This window comes from Pan paniscus, chromosome 4 (genome assembly GCF_029289425.2).
Source record: "Pan paniscus chromosome 4, NHGRI_mPanPan1-v2.0_pri, whole genome shotgun sequence".
In the NCBI taxonomy this organism is placed as follows: Eukaryota; Metazoa; Chordata; class Mammalia; order Primates; family Hominidae; genus Pan; species Pan paniscus.
In genome coordinates this window covers 134,393,113-134,410,313 of record NC_073253.2, presented here as the reverse complement: position 1 = coordinate 134,410,313, position 17,201 = coordinate 134,393,113, and the positions used below count along the sequence as shown (strand labels likewise).

General features: G+C 45.6%; 1 protein-coding gene across 3 annotated transcripts in view; it reads left to right on the top strand.

Annotated features, from left to right (window-relative positions):
* SIL1 (SIL1 nucleotide exchange factor) overlaps positions 1-17,201 on the top strand; it is a 248,200-nt gene that overhangs the window by 58,982 nt on the left and 172,017 nt on the right. For 2 of the 3 annotated variants that reach the window (XM_008954583.4, XM_063604245.1), the window contains exons 2-3: positions 9,984-10,098; positions 16,676-16,814. In XM_008954583.4, coding sequence (XP_008952831.2) covers positions 10,024-10,098; positions 16,676-16,814 — 214 coding nt within the window. In that variant the 5' untranslated portion in view covers positions 9,984-10,023. Of the gene's footprint in view, positions 1-9,983; positions 10,099-11,704; positions 11,813-16,675; positions 16,815-17,201 lie in introns of those variants that run through there. The other variant, XM_034960598.3, reaches the window with a different exon arrangement.

Below are 17,201 nucleotides of genomic sequence, written 5' to 3'. Positions count from 1 at the left end.
ATTCAGAGGTGGGAATTGAACAATGAGAACACATGGACACAGGAAGGGGAACATCACACACCAGGGACTGTTGTGGGGTTGGGGGAGGTGGGAGGGATAGCATTAGGAGATATACCTAATGCTAAATGACGAGTTAATGGGTGCAGCACACCAACATTGCACATGCATACATATGTAACAAACGTGCACATTGTGCACATGTACCCTAAAACTTAAAGTATAATAATAATAAAATTAAAAAAAAAATTTCTGTCCTGACACAAAATGTGCCTTTTTATTTATACTGTTGCAGAACAAATAAAATGATGAGTCCAGTTTCTGTGGCTGATTTCACAGACCCCTCGAGAGACAGCACGGCTATGGAAAGAGCATGGCTTTTGGGGCCAAACTGGCTTTGAATTCTGACTCTACTGCTCTGTGGCTGCATGAACTCTGGCACGTTACTTAACCTCTCTGAATTTTGGTCCCCTCATGGGTAAAATGAGCAGCATATTGGAACCACCTCAGAGGGTTGTCGTGAAGAGTAAATGAACTTAATACTTTGCTTGCAACATGGAAAATTCTCTATAAATGTTGACTATAATTATTATTTGACAGAATTAATTTTCCTCTGGGATGCCCAGATAGTATACTTGAATGCTGGGGGAAGGGGTGGCACTGGGGTATTTCTCTGTCTCCGCCATGGCGGAGTTATTATTACAGTTCCACAAAGTGGAAGGACTAAAGCCTCCGGGCAGTCTGAGGCATGGCTGAGAGCCCAGAGAAGGTAGAATTGTGTCTGATGGGAGTTTCTTCTTAGAAATTTTACCTCCCTGCCCCCTCCTTCTGCTGGAGTGACTGATTCCCATCATTGTCCTGAGGTCATGTGTGTTGTGGGGTAGCTCTTCATCAATCATAGGAACTTATGTATGATATTGAAGAATCCGTCTGTTGCACCCATGGAGGAATTTTTTTTTCTCTTTTCTCATTAAGACTTTAGTGAAATGTTGAAAAATCACATTTAGAAATGTGGCCTCAAATCTTCAAAATTTAGTGGACCCATTGAGCCTTTTGGAGTGGCCTACCCTTGTGCCTCTATGTCTTCATCTGTGGACACTCTTTTGAAGGGCCCTCTGACTGCCTCATTGCCAAATCCAGTGACTGATCTCCTGACATTGTTGCCTACAACTGGATTTTCTCATGATTCTCCACTCTCTTGACCTGTGTAGGTCTGCACTAATCATGTGGCTGCTCCTCTGGTTTCCTTGCTTGCTCCCTTTTCCTAACGTGCAGCCATGAGTTGAAGACTATGCTTGGTCCACTGTCCTTTTCTCTCTAAGGTTTCTCCCTAGAAAGATAGTCGCTCTGCTCCTGTTGCTTTGATGATCACCTCTGTGTTGATAGCACTGAAACTCTTGCCCTGCCTTAGACCTGTCTACCTCTTCGTCTTCAACAGGTATGAGGTTGCCACAGCCTTCCTGGATCCATTGATAAGTTCCACGCCTAATGGCATTGAATTCCAATTGTTCTCTATGTAGGTATTGAGTGCCTGCCATGTCTTCTGGGTCTTTAGCAGTCCAAATAAAGATTGAGCCTTAAGCTCACTTCTAGCATTCAGATTCTTTGCAAGCTGTGGCCAAGTAGGACAGATCTGGAGAGGGCCAGGCTAGGCTTTTTATTCAGTCACTCTGCTTGTCATGTGATTTCTTTTTTTTCTAATTTTGAGACAGAGCCTCACTCTGTCACCCAGGCTAGAGTGCAGAGGCACGATCTCGTCTCACTGCAACCTCTGCTTCCTAGGTTCAAGAGATTCTCCTGTCTCAGCCTCCCGAGTAGCTGGGATTATAGGCGTGCACCATGACACCCGGATAATTTTTTTGTATTTTTAGTAGAGATGGGGTTTTGCCATGTTGGCCAGGCTGGTCTCGAGCTCCTGACCTCAAGTGATCTGCCTGCCTTGGCCTCCCAAAGTACTGGGATTACAGGTGTGAGCCACCATGCCCGATTGTGTCATGTGATTTCTTTTCATTGGATGCACTAACTTTTGTCTCTGTGATTGCAGTTTTTTTTTTTTTTTTTTTTTTTTTTTTTTTTTTTTTTGCTAGTTTGTTTAGCTCCCTTCTTGAAGATCTGTATTCTTCTCTACTGGAGTGGGAATGGAGTAGGTCATGTTCCACCTCTGGGAGTACAGAGAAAGGGCTAGCAATGCTCCTCACTGCCCTTCCCATTTCATCCCATCCCATGTTGCCTTCCTTCCAGGTGCCTATTCCCAGCTGGGCCTGTGGAGCCCTTCTTGGCTCCCTGTGCCCTCTGGCAGGGCTAACATCTGTACTGCCACTGTTCTCCCTTGCAGGCTGCACGGTGGATTTTGTAGCTCTCTGTAGCTCTTTGTAGCTCTCTGGTTAGGCAGAGGCTTGGATCCATTGTGAACCCTCTACCCTCCAACAGCCTCCTCTAATAACCTTTTTTCTTGGGTGCCTTGGGTTTGTTGAGAGCAGTCCCTCTTTGCTTGGCCCTAGGCATGACTTCAAAACATAGGGGAGATATTATCCCCATTGTACAAATGGCCACTGGCTCAGGGATGTTCCAGTCCAGCCACCTTGCCAGCTGGGGGCTGGACTAGTTAGAAGCCACATTTGTTTTGCTGTTCAAAGACTTTCCATTTAATTGCTGTCTGCCTCTTGACTTTCTGTTTAGTATTGTCTCAGGCGGGAAAAGCTTGTTTGCCTGACTACTACAAACTTGTTTTTCTTGTCCTTCAAATTATTCTTTAAAATTCCATTTCTTTTCTTAAGCCTTTGCACGTTGTTCTCCTTGTCAGGGGCGTCCTTTCAGTGTCCTCTTTGCGTTGTTTCTTCAGCTTCATATTTGTCTGCTTAAATTAGGTAGTGCACTTCTGTTTGTGTAGAGGTGAGTGACTGTATGTGTGCATATGAGTTTGTGCAGCCCATAAATAGTAATGAATGTGTGTCTGTGGAAGAGCTCATCCTCTAACCTTCAGTTTGTAAAGCAGGTGATTGTCTTACAGCTGTTCCTGCAGCTGGCAGTTCTGCATGTTGGTGGCTTGGCTCTCTGGATGCCAATATGCTAGGAAAAGCACTGAGTGGGCTGGGTCTGCCTTGGGGCTCAGCAGAAAACTGCCTTGGGTTTCTCCATTTTCAGCCAGGAGGGTCATCCTTTAATATTTATTTCCTTTACCTCCTGGGAGTAGCTACCCAACAAAAGGCTTTGGTCCTCATTTGAGGCATGGGTCAGCTGGACAGTGTGTGGATCTAACAGGGAGCAGGAGCTTTGGAGAGTAGTTGCCTGGCCTGGCTCTGATGGGCTGCGGGTCCAGGGCAGCAGTCATCATTTCCATTCCAATGATGGAGTGGGCTGGGCACCGAGGCTCAGGACTGTAATCCCAACACTTTGGGAGGCTGATATGGGTGGATCAGTTGAGCCCAGGAGTTTGAGACCAGCCTGGGCAACATGGTGAAACCCCATCTCTACAAAAATAATAAATTTTAAAAAGCCAGGTATGGTGGCACACCATATCTGCTACTCGGTAGTAGTCCCAGCTACTCAGGAGGCTGAGATGGGAGGATTGCTTGAGCTTGGGAAGCAGAGGTTGCAGTGAGCTGAGATTGTGTCATTGCACTCCAGCCTGGGTGACAGAGTGAGGCCCTGTCTCAGAAAACAAACAAAACAACTAATAAAAAAATGGAGTGATGATTAGATGCTAGGTGCTGTACCCAGTACTTCCTATTCATTGCTTTATTTAATCCTCGCTACCAGCCTTTGAAGTAGAAATTCTTAATGTACCTATTTTATAGGTGAAGAAACTGAGGCCTAGTGAAGTTGTGTCCAAGATCACATAGCTAGGAAGTGGCAGAGCCAAGAATTGGCCTTAGGTCTGTCTGACTTCAAGTCCATGTGTTATACTACCCAGTGTTTTTGTTTCTTTTGTCTCTTTGCTTCAGTTTCTTCCTTATAAAATGGAAGTAGGAATTCTTGCCCTTTCACTTTTCCCAGGAGATTCGGGAAAACAAATACATGAACATACAGTGTAGGTTAATAACATGAGCATTTTATAAGATGGAATTCCAAGGGCTCCATGGCAGGCTACTGAGTTGGCTTTGCTTGTCCAGGACACTTAGAACCTTTTCCAGTTCTTTCTGTGCTCTGGTCCTGAAACTCAGCTACTGCCCATGGGTCCTGCCAGGTGTGTCAGAAGCTGCCAGAGACCCAGCAATACTGCTCCCTCTCCCTTTATTGGCTTCTTGCCATCCTCATCCCATTCTTTTGTTTTCCATTCTGGAGAAAAGACATTAAGAAGAGACGTCTTATTTACAGAGGGCCCAATCCCCACCCCCAGTCTTGTCTGAATTGTATGGAAGACATGAGGCACTGAGAGAGGTGGGGGCCGAGTGGCCTCCTCCCACCTGCTCCCCAAACATCTGCTCTGGGCTGCAGTAAGCTGGCAATACAGATTGGTGAGTGCATCCAACCTCTATTTAAGCAGAGGTACAGCCTACAAATGGACACTTTTGATAGAAAAATGGGCATCTCAAGTACCTTATTATCTCTTCTGTCCCAAAGCCCAAGGATACTTAAGGAAAGAGTTACTGGTGAGACACTGAAATAGTTTCCCCTTTCCTGGACAGAGTGATGGTATTTTATGTCAGAAGAGGGCCATAAATGTAAAGATGTAGGTCTGTCCTCCATTGAAAGCCAAGGATGATGAGAAGGATTTTTTTTTTTTTTTGCAGGGTATTCAGGGGCCATTGATCAGGCGAACCCAGAGTTTATGGGTGGCAAGTGGTTTGGGAATGGCACTATCATCAGGCCAGGTGTGCCAAACTGTGCCTCAATGGGATGCCATGACTTTGGCTTTACTTATGCCAGGGACCGCAGCTGGCTTTTGCCACTGCTGCTGCCTCTATCCCTGCTTGTGATGGTGGGCCATCCTGGCAAAGCATAGCTGTGTGCCACTTCCCTTTCCCCCTTTCCCTTCTCCCTCAGCTTTAGCATAAAGCCCAGGGCAAACTATGCCTGCCACTTCTTGAGTAAGGACCAAGACCAGGTGATGTGGCTGCAGGCCAGGCCTTAAAAGGACGGAGAACACTGTTTTCCGTGCCTGCATGCTGCAGTTTGTACTTGCTCTTGCTCTCTGAATGCCCCTGTGAAGCCTGAGAAACTATCTCACACCTTTCTCCCAGCCTCACCTAGGTCTCTCCTCAGTCCTCTCAATCTCCCCATCCCTCTCCCACTGCCCACCTCAGCTCCATGTTCTTGTCCTCTCTTTCTCTCTCTCATTCTCTCTCCCTGTTTTGTGGAAAAATATATAGAGGCAATAACTGGGTCAGCTGTGCAGTCCATGTGGAATTATTGAGGGAAGATGAAGGATCCACTTGTGAATCCACCTCTCATCCTTAGTATTGGCAGAAAATGTTTCTGACAGTGTTAGCGTGTGTGCAGGAGACAGAGACGGCTGGGAGCCCTGTGGGAGCTGCCATTTCTCTCACCCTCCACTCCTCTTCCCACTCCAAGGAGTGGGGGAAGCTGCTGTGTGTGCATCAGCTGCCCCTGACCTCTTCTTCCTCAGTCCCTTCTGGGCCTCCCCCTTCTGCTCATTTGTCTTCTTTGCCCTTGACTATTTCCTTCTCATTTAGCTCTTCCTCCTCTTCTTTTTCCCCAGCACCAGTTTCGTTGTTGATCCCTAGCTGTAAGAAGGAAGCTCATAACTGTGTGTCTGTATGTGTGTGTCTGTGTGTGTGTGTGTGTGTGTGTGTGTGTGTGTGTGTGTGTGTGTGTATACACATGAGTATCTCATGGAAGGGGAGGGATATCTGTGGCTTTGGGTTAATCTTTGTTTTGTTGTATGTTGTCCTAATAATGCTGTGAGTCCCCCACTTCTATTCTTTATTCTTTTTCTCCCCACAGCCAAGGCTGCAGCGTTAACAAAAGTATAGAGCAGTATAGGCAGCTCTAGGGTTGTGCCCTCTCAGGAACCATCTCCCTAGGCCTCCCTAGCCTTCTCCCTCCTGTTGTGGTGACCCCTTGCCCTTGTTCATCCTGACCCAGCCTGGCCCCTCTCCTGCTCACACCCAGGGATGGCCAGTCACCTATCCAGAGCCTGGTGTGGTGCTGTGAACTCAATCCCTGTCTTTCAGTGTGATTGGTGCCCCAGGGAGCCAGGTTGCTGGGGGAAGCTCTCGTGGCACTCAGCCGTTCCATTTTGTCGGCAAAAAAAGAGGGGGGGAACTGGCAGAAAGCTAAGGCTTTTGCTGCTGGGTGAGTGTAGCAGCTATTTTTAGTACCCGAGCCTTTGCTTTTCCATTTGGCTGTGCTTTTTTAGCACAGTGGCGGTCCAGCAGGGCTGTTTTCCTTCATGGCTGCAGATGTCCTTAGGGAAAGTTTCTTTCGACCCCTGAGAAGATGTGGGCAGGGCAGAGGGGTAATGACTTCTGAGAGTGGGTTCAGGCACGCTTTGGGTCCCACTGCAATCATGCCACAGGTCCAATTTCTTAAGGTGAAGCAGGGAGGAATGTGGCAGGAGTGGGATAGAGAAAAGGTAAACACCGCATTCTTCAGAGGTGCTGCCCTGTAATTAACTCACTTAAGCCTCAATTGAGTAAACTGCCTAATGAGGTATACTGGGGCTGAGGGATAAATATTAAAACCTCTTATAAGGGTCTGGGCTAATACTGACACATCTTGAATTTTCATAAGGTTTTCTGGTTTGTTTTGCTTGTTTTATTTTGTTTTTCTTTCGGCCTTTCTTTCCTAGATCATTTGCTAATTTGGATTAAGTTTTCTTGACGTCTATCCTAGTTTACTAGAATATTTTCACTATTCCAAATAGAAACTCTTTACCTATTAAGGAGTAACTCTCCATTTCCCCTTTTCCTTAACCCGGTAACTGCTTTTCTACTTTCTATCTAAATGAATTTGTCTGTTCTAAATATTTCATATAATTAGAATCATACAATATCTGAGCTTTTGTGTCTGACTTATTTCACTTGGGATAATGTTTTCAAGCTTCCATGTTGCAGCATGTATCAGAATTTCATTCCTTTTATGGCTGAATAATATTCCATTGTATGTATATACCACATTTTGAAAATCCATCTTTTGATGGCACTTGGATTGTTTCCACCTTTTGGGTATCATGAATAATGCTGCAATGAACATTGATGTACATATATCTGTTTGAGTCCCTGTTTTCAATTCTTTGGGGGATATGCCTAGGAGTGGAATTGCCGGGACATATGTTAATTCTATATTTAGCTTTCTGAGGAGCCACCAAGCTATTCCCAAGTGGCTGCACTGTTTTATATCTACACCAACAATGTACGAGGGTTCCAGTTAATCCACATCTTCACCAACACTTGTTATTTTACTTAAAAAAAAAAAATTACAGCCATCATTGTGGGTGTGAAGTGGTGTATCATTGTGGTTTTGATTTGCATTTCCCTCATGGTTAATGATGTTGAGAACCTTTTCGTGTCCCTATTGTCCATTTGTATATCTTCTTTGGAGAAATGTTTATTCAAGTCCTTTGCCCATTTTAATTTTTTTTATTTTTTTTAGTGACAGAATCTCACTCTGTTGCCCAGGCCAGAGCACAGTGGCATTATCATAGCTCACTGAGGTCTCAAACTCCTGGGCTCAAGAGATCTTCTCACCCGAGCCTCCTAAGTAGCTGGGACTATAGGTGCACACCACCACACCTGGCTAATTTAAAAAATTTTTAATTTGTTTTTTTAGAGAAGAGGTCTAGCTATGTTGCTCAGGCTGTTCTTGAACTCCTGCCTTTGCCCATTTTTAAATTGGGATACTTGTCTTTTTATCGTTGAGATTTAGGAATTCTCAACACATTCTGGACAATATACCCGTAACAGAGATGTGATTTACAAATATTTTCTCCCATTCTGTCTTTTCACTATTTGATAATATCCTTTGAGACCCAAAAGCTTTTTAATTTTGATGAAGTCCAATATATCTATTTTTCTTTTGTTGCCTATGCTTTTGGTGTCATATTTAAGAAACCAGTGCCAAATCCAAGGTCGTTAAGATTACATCTATGTTTCCTTCTAAGTTTTATGCTTTTAGCTCTTAAATGTAGGTTTTTGATTCATTTCTAGTTAGTTTTTATAAATGATATAAGGTAAGGGTCCAACTGTACTCTTATTATTATTTTTGAGACGGAGTCTCGCTCTGTTGCCCAGGCTGGAATGCAGTGGCGTGATCTCGGCTCACTGCAAGCTCTGCCTCCCGGGTGCACGCCATACTCCGGCTTCAGTCTCCTGAGTAGCTGGGACTACAGGCACCCGCCACCATGCTCGGCTAATTTTTTGTATTTTTAGTAGAGATGGGGTTTCACTGTGTTAGCCAGGATGATCTTGATCTCCTGACCTTGTGATCTGCCCGCCTTGGCTGGGATTACAGGCGTGAGCCACCACACCTGGCCCCAACTTCACTCTTACACTTGTGGATATCCAGTTGTCCCAGTACCATTTGTTAAAGAGACTATCCTTTCTCATTGAATGGTCTTGGTACCATTGTCAAAAATTGGCCATATATGACATTATTTCTGGACTCTCAATTTTATTCCATTGGTCTGTCTGTCCATCCTTATGCCAGTATCACCCTTTGATTACTATAGCTTTGTAGTAAGTTTTGAAATCAGGAAGAGTGAGTCCTCTAACTTTCTTCTTTTACTTTCTTAGATGGGTACTCACTCTGTTGCCCAGGTTGTAGTGCAGTGGTGCGATCTCAGCTCACCGCAACCTTTGCCTCCCAGGCTCACGCGATCCTCCCACCTCAGCCTCCTAGGTAGCTGGGACTACAGGCATGTGCCACCACACCCAGCCAATTTTTGTATTTTTGGTAGAGATGGGGTTTTGCCATGTTGCCCAGGCTGGTCTTGAACTCCTGAGCTCAGGCACTCCACCCATTGGCCTTGCAAAGTGCTGGAACTATAGGTGTGAGCCACCAGACCCGACCCTTTCTTCATTTTTAAGATTGTTTTGGCTATTCTGGGTCCCCCGAAATGTCATATGAGTTTTAGAGATGAGTTTCTCCATTGGGATTTTAACAGAGATTGCTCTGAATCTGTATGTTGCTTTGGATAGTACTGTTGTTAACAGTATGAAGTCTCTAATTCATGAACATGGGATGTCCTTCCATCCTTATATTCTTTTAATTTTTTTTTTTTTTTTGGAGGGATGGGGTCTCACTCTGTCACCCAGGCTGGACTGTAGTAGTGCAGTCATGGGTCACTACAGCCTCATCCTCTGGGGCTTAAGTGGTCTTCCTGCCTCAGCCTTCCACATAGTTGGGACTACAGGCTCACACCACCATGCCTAGCTAATTTTTTTGTTTTTTAAATTTTTTGTGGAGACAGGGTCTCACTGTGTTGTTCAGGCTGGTCGTGAACTTCTGGCCTCAAGTGATCCTCCCACCTTTGCCTGTCCTTTTAATAGCTACTGGGGCTTGTACTTTTATTTGTTTGACTGTTTGAAAGCTGATGTGAGAGGTTTTGTGACTTGGGAATATCGAACTTTGCTGTCTTAGAGGATATTGATGCCATCTGTCTTCAGGTAGGATAATGGGTGTGTTTTAGAAGTGGGTGGTTATAAAGGCTTATGTGGATTTGTGCCCATGTTTGTTCACATGCAGATCAGTTGGTTAGTTTCCCTCTCTCCTTATAGTCAAGACCACCCGCCACAACCTGATAACAAGTTCTAATGAAGAAGGAAGGGACTGGGGCTGTAATAGCTTATGCAGGAGTCCTGATCGACTGTATGGTTCTAGCCAGGGCATATCTCTTGTTGGATGGCTGGACCCACCATGGTAGATGGAGGCTTCAGAATTATCTAGAAGTGGTAGAAGACTCGTTATACCTCTGTGCAGGAAATGTCTGACATGTGAGCAAGTGACGACATGGGAATCACAGTGCGGGGGAACCAAGCATTAGCTTTTCATTGACCTTCTGTTGTCTATGCTTGCACCTGCAGGTCCCTGACTACGGCTCCCCAGAGCCTGCCTTCATCTAGGATGGCTCCTCTGGGCATGCTACTTGGGCTGCTGATGGCCGCCTGCTTCACCTTCCGCCTCAGTCATCAGAACCTGGTAAATATCTTTATTGCAAATGGGAGGGACCCTTGATGAGGTCTTGAGAAGGCCTCCCTGTCACCAGGGCTGTTGTGGGAGTAGGGTGGGCCTCTGTGTTTCTTTCTTATGTGAGTGTGGCTGGCAGTGGATCATGGAGTAGGTAGACTTCTTCCTCCCCATCCCTGTGTCTTCTGGCCTCTGTTTAAAGCTTATGACACAGTTTCCCTTTGGGGAAAATATGATGATGATGATAAATTCATAATTATAATCTTCCATTTACCAAACCTTGTAGTGAGTGCTTTAAATGTATTCTCATTTAATCCTCCCAACAACACTATGAAGTAGGCAGCTACAGTTTTTATTCTCCTTTTGAAGAGAAGACTAAGACTCAGAGACATTAAGTAACTTGGCCAAAATCACACAGCCAGTTTGTGAGAGCTGTGAATGTCAGGATTCTTCCCAAAAGCTGAGTGCCTGTGTGGTGGGCATCAGTTCCAAGTAAGACTCTTTTTCTTCCTCTACTCCTCTCTCCCTTGTACTTTCTCAGTTCATCTCCATCTCCGTATCCTCCTTCCTTTTGTCTGTAGCTCCCTGTTCTTTCTGGGCCACACTTCATTAACCTAGAGCTTACTGCTCAGGGCTTCTGCCATTGCCACTGGCAGGAGGAGAATGCCCAGAAAGGCCCTGAGCTTGGCCTGGCTGCAGCACACTACGGTTCCTGGCCCTGTTTACTTGGCTTGTCCCAGCAACAGCCTGCCCTTGACCAGCTCCTAATGCCCTCCCTCTCCTCTCCCTTGATAAGCTCCCACTGTCAGTTATTTGACAGTTTCACCCTCCCCTGGCCACCTTCCCCAACCCCCAGGGCTCCCACTAAATGTTGGATAAAGCGCTGGAAGCTCTGGAGCGGGAGGTCCTTGAAGTGCAAATGACAATTGTGATGAGTTTAATAACAATCCAGCTTAGCTGTGGTTCACCTCTGGCTCATGGCAAGCTTCCACCTTCTCTCTGAAATTATTTGTTTCCTCTCTGCCTTTCCCCCCACTTTGTGGAGCAGGAGAAAACATACAGTTAGGAGTCATGAGTCCTTTTAAGTTTTTAATGCCCTCTGAGATCCTGTTGGTGCTGTTTATTTGCCTATTCTTCAAGGACAGTAAGAATGGGATCCCAGGGGCCCCTGAGAATGGGACTGGCTACAGCGTGAGGTTGGGGCTGTCTCTGGCATGGGTTGGCGGTGGAATGGCCCAGAAAAGAACCTTGAGGGCCCAGGGCTGTGTCCCCTCCCCAACTTGTACCTCATGAGGATGCCATGCTCCCCATCGTGAGCTTTAGCAGATGCACAATTAACAAAGGCATGCTGATGAATTTACTTAAGGACCGAGTTAGGAAGTCCCTTTTGGATAATAGTCCAACCAAATAGATGAGCTTTCAGAGCATAATTATTCTGGCCCATTTATATTAGCTCTATTGAGTCTAGTCTCAGAAAAATGTTAATACTGACTTTCATCAACAGAAGCTGCTTTTATCCTTATGTCTGTTCCTAAGCTGTATCCATTTGTCATAATCTTTCATCATGTGCTAAGCACAAGTAGGAGTTGAAGCATCTTTTCTCTCATACCATAAAAATTGCTGCCCTGATGTCATTTAAAATCTAAATTATGCAGCCAGCCACCTTCACAACAGTGAAAATGGGGTGGAGGTGGTTATGATCCTTTCTTCAGAGCCTGGAGTCCAGGTAAGTGCTCCTGATGACCTGGAATTGTCCTCCCCAAAGGCATTGGGGCAGGTTAATGCCCACCCAGGAAAGGCCGGCTGTGTGTATCACAGTATGATCTGGAGCCAGCTTTCCTTCCTGGCTCCTGCTGTGGTACTTCCCCGGGATGCCACATCTCAGGAGGCATGTAGATGCTGAAGGGCTGTGGTTGTGTGTTACTGGCCTTGAAAAAGGTGGTAAACAATGAGGCGGGTACAGTAGTGGAGCCTTGTGGAAGGCGCACAGGCCCTTCGTAAGATCCCTTTTGCCTCCCACTTTGGCAATTTGACCCTTTCTGAGCTTTGTTTCCTAATCTGTAAAACAGGGTTGGTACCTCCCTCTTAAGGTTTTAGTGTAGATTAAATATGATTATATATAAAGCACCTGGCATTGAAACTGGCACAATATGGCCAATAAATGGTTAATGAATGTCAGCTGTTGTTTTTTAGTATGGGGATGCTGCTTCTATGGTTTAATTTGGGCTGTGTCAAGCAGGCTTCTGTCCCAAAACGTTGCCCTGGCAGTCTGTCTCTGTTACAGTGTCTGTCAACCCACCATTAGAGATTCATTCATTCTCTTGGATCTTGAAGGCTTTGGTTTTTAAGAATCTCTTATTCGGATACAAGCGCAAGGAAGTGTGACATGGTAAGCTGTTGTCAGCTAACACCTTAGCTAGGATTTCTTGCCAGTCACTTGAGAGGAAATTGGTGTTTGGAATGATGGTGATAGGGAGAAGAGAGCACTGATGATCCAGCGTGGAAGGCAGCCCTGAGAAGCCAGCTGGGAAGGCACCAGAGCACGGGGTTTACTTCACAGCTGACCAAGGGCTGGCCTGCCTCTCTCTCTCTCCTGTTCAGGACACTGCCTAGGCAGAGTGAGGCTAGTTGTGCTTGTTCTTTCACTGGGACTATGGTTTCTTACCTGGCCCATGGAAGTCTTTGCTGAGGAAGGGCATGTGCTGGTAGATATGCTAAGGTGATCTCAGTATCCCGCGTCATTCCCTCAGCTCTCAGGGCACAACTTATTAGGACATCTGACCAAGAAAGAATCATAGCAGTGAGTCAAAACTTGTGTATGGGCTTTGGAGCCAGGCAGGTCTGGACTTCAATCTCTGCTCTGCTTTTCTGAGCAGTGTGATTTTGAAAAGCCCCATATCTGTCCTCCTATGGGACTAATATGATGTGCTTCACAGATGACACTTGGATGAATTGAGGAATGGAAGGCATCTTGCCCCGGTGCCTGACATATGATCAGGGCTTAATAAATGGTAGCTGCTGTTATCATTACAACCTCATCCTCTTGATGCTGCTTTTTCTCAAAACCTTTTCTGGAACTCTGCTTTTGAACTCACTGTCCAGCCTGTGGTTTGTTCATATCATTGAACCTCTCTCAGTGCTTCTGAGCCCTTGGCCTTTGAGGATAGCTAGGTGTGTTTTGGGCAAAGCATCTAAAGACTTTTATAGCCAGGGCTCGTAAACAGGGTAAGCATAGATAGGGGAGAACCAATTTTGTGTCAATCTCCACTAAAAACTGAGGTGTACTTTAAAATATACTTTTAAATGTACAGATTTTGTGTTTGTGTCTTAAAATCTGATTCAAAGATGATAACAAGAGGAGGTGCAAAAAACATTTTGAACAGTGACAGGATTGTTGCAAAAGAGTCTGGCCTCCTTAGGACTTGAAGCATGTAGCTCGGTGGTTCATCAGTCTCATTCTAACCCTCCTTCTTGAATCCACTCTATTAATCTTGTTAATGAAATCTAGAAAAAGAGGCTTTCCGAACCCTTAGTAGTTAAAATGAACATCAGCCTACCTGGATTTTGGAGGATTTCCTGTGCTACCTTCTTATCACCATCTCCCTTACCCCTTTCTGCTTCTCTTGATGAGAATTTTGCTGCTTGCTTACAGCCTGCCAGAAATTACCCGGCTAATAGGTAAACTGAAACAAGGATTGAGGCTGGGTGTGGTGGCTCATGCCTGTAATCCCAGCACTTTGGGAGGCAGAGGAGGGAGGATTGCTTAAGTCCAGGAGTTCAAGACCAGCCTGGGAAACACAGGGAGACCTTGTCTCTACTAAAAATTAAAAGAAAAAAAAAAGGTTGCAAATTGATGCTTAGATATTTTAGTTTGGCCTTCTTAGTGTTCTAAAAATAAGAACATTTCACATAAAAATCTGGATTTCTGTTTTCAAGTTGAATGCCTGCGTGACAGTGGTAGACCAGCTGAGTAGCAGCTGCTTCCCTTAGTCAAGGCAAGAGGGCTCCAGTTTCTGCAGTCCCACCACTCCCTATTGTTTACACCTGGTCCACTGATTTCCCTGCATCCCTGCCTGGCCCCTGGGGCATTTCATTGACACACCTCCAAGGTAAATTTTATTAACTTTCTCCTTGTCCTGCAGTCTAATGCTTCTGACCAGGGCTGATCCTAGTGTATGTAGGCTCTGGGTACTTAGCAGACAGGGTGGTCTTTGTTCTGGAATGTGAGGCAAGTACCTGGAGCAGACTCAGGTGCTTTGGCCTTTCCTCAGTCTAAGGCACCCAGAAGACACACCTGCCTATGGGAAGGGGCATTCATTCATCTGTTTTTTCAGCAGCTTCAAACTAAGCCCTGTGCTAGGCATGGGGGTGATGAAGGAGACTGACATGGTGCCTGCCCTCTGGAAACTCAGCTGTTGGAAGTTCTTGATGTCCATGTCCTCAGAATGGAGGATGCCTCCTGCCAGTCAGTCTTCTCTGTAGTCTCATAAGCACACCTGTTCTTCTATTCCTAGTTTTCTTTTGAGCTCAGATTTGTGCAAACTTTAAGTTGAAGGGATAGGAGGGGTTTGAGGCACCAGGCTGCGCAGGTGACCTGCTTGAATGATGCCATATTGTATAGTCACTCCTGGATGTCACAACACAGCCTGGAATCTATGACTGCCTTCATAAGTAATAGTAGCAGCCACCATGTACCCAAAGCCAGTGGTTTACAATGTAGTACCTCATCTAACTATGAGCTAGATGTTGTTATTATTTTCATGTTGAAAATGTGGAAACTGAAGCTTAGGAAGTTAAATAACTTTCCCGAGACACAAGAAACTGGGATTTGAGTTATTCCAGCATCTTAACCACTATGCTGGAGTCAGTGCCTCTCATAACTATGCATATAACATCTCCCAGGTGTGGTTAGATTTGAGAGCTTCTTCTTGCCAAGATATTTTCCTTATTGGTCCTTAGTAAGGCCTGAAATTCTGCCATCTAAATTTCATGCCTTTATTTCTTGTTAAAATGTAAAAATTCTTGGAGGAGCTCTACATTGTCATCACCAGCACCTTAACATTTTAACCTTTCCTCGACAACTAAAGATCAGACATTGAGGGACCCAGGCAGGAGGGAGTCCTTATCTGGAGTGAGGCACTTTTTTTTTTTTTTTTTTTTTTTTTTTTGAGGCAGGGTCTTGCTCTGTCACACAGGCTGAAGTGTGGTGGTGCCATCTCAGGTCACTGCAGCCTCTGCCTCCTGGGCTCTAACGATCCTCTTGCCTCAGCCGCCCAAGTAGCTGGGACTACAGACATACACCACCACACCTGGCTAATTTTTTTGTATTGTTTGTAGAGGTGGGGTTTTACGGTGTTGCCCAGGCTGGTCTTGAACTCTTGGGTTCAAGCAATCCGCCTGCCTTGGCCTCTTAAAGTGCTGAGATTATAGGTGTGAGCCACCACGCCCGGCTGAGAATGAGGTGTTAGTTGAAAGTTAAATAACTTTACAGATGTATGCATATAACATCTCCCAGTTGTGGTTAGAATTGTTGGGAGACCAAAATGAGATCTATGTAAAGTACCCAGCACGGGTCTGGGCTCATAGGAAGATTCCAAGAAATATACTTTTTATTACTAGGGGAGGGATTGGGAAGCAGAGAAAAAGTGATGACAGGGGAGGTGGGCAGGCTGAAATACCTCCCCATGTGCTAATGTGGGTTCCTCCTTGTTTTCCCAAATGTAATTTCCCAGAGCTCTGGAACCCTCTGGTTCGAATTTCCTGAGGCCTTATTACTTTTTTTGCAAGAACAGGTTTAAAAATGGGATAGGAAGGATGAGAGTCCAGGAAAGAGCAAAATGAATAATACTTTGTATTTATCTTGCATCGCTGTCTCCTGAGCTGAGAATGCTCCAGAGACACCATCTCATTAATCCTCTATGTTCTGCACAGGGTGGAAGGAAACAGGTTTTAGGAAGTGGTTTCCAACCTGAGCATCTTCCTCCCTCAGCCCAGCTGGATTCTCTCCTTCCCACTTGCACGCTTCCTCCATGGTTTGCAATGGCTCATAGGCACACTGGGGAATTGTGCCCTGCTGGGCTGCTTGGGAATCAGTTGGGCCTTAGCTGCCAGCTTTTGTACATCTGTAGTGGCCATTTGAGGCCTTACTCTCCCATTCATGTATGTGTTTTTTTCTTTTCTAAATATGTTTATTTTTATTGTAAAAATAATATGTGCGAGTTTTAAACATCAAACAGTATAATAGCATGTCAAAAAGTAAAAGGCTCTTATTGTTTCGTTTTGCCAGCCCCTGTCCCTAATGTGTTCCCTTAACCTGCTCAAGATACATGGGATCTTCTAGAGTCATTCCCTGTGCATTTTCAAAAGTACCACATATGCACAGGACAACATGCTGCATTCATTTAGCCATATCACCTCACATGTGCTGGTTCTGAGGCTGACCTTGGGAAAGGAATTGCGAGTGTCCAGACATATCAGGCTGTGGGGGAGAGGGGCATGGAGGAAAAGAACGTGCCACCCTAGGCCATTTTTTTTCTGCTTACCTGGCGCCTAGTTGCGGTGGGTCATGCCCTGTGTTTTCTTTTCTCAGAAGGAGTTTGCCCTGACCAACCCAGAGAAGAGCAGCACCAAAGAAACAGAGAGAAAAGAAACCAAAGCCGAGGAAGAGCTGGATGCCGAAGTCCTGGAGGTGTTCCACCCGACGCATGAGTGGCAGGCCCTTCGGCCAGGTATCAGGCCCAGCCCTGTCCCCACAAAACACACTTTGAATTCAAACTGCATATGTCCTTTGTCCCCAGAGGGCTGCTCCTTCAGGCTGCTCTTCTCTGGCCTGCGGGAGGGAAACAGCATGGTCCGTCAGAGTGGTAGCTGCTGCTGCAGGGCTCAGGGACCTTCGTTTTCCAGCAGAACAGAGATTGCAGCATCTTAGTGCCCTGGAAGGAAGGCAGGTGGTGGGTGGCCGTGGTTTCTGAGCAAGTGATTGAAAACTTTCTTTCCCTGCACTTCTGAAGCACCAGAGAGGCAGTGACATGTGCCTCGCTCTGCAAATGCTATTTTGGGCTCTGCTGCTCGGCTCAGTGCTGCTGAAATACTGTTCTTGGGAGAGTCCTGAGCAC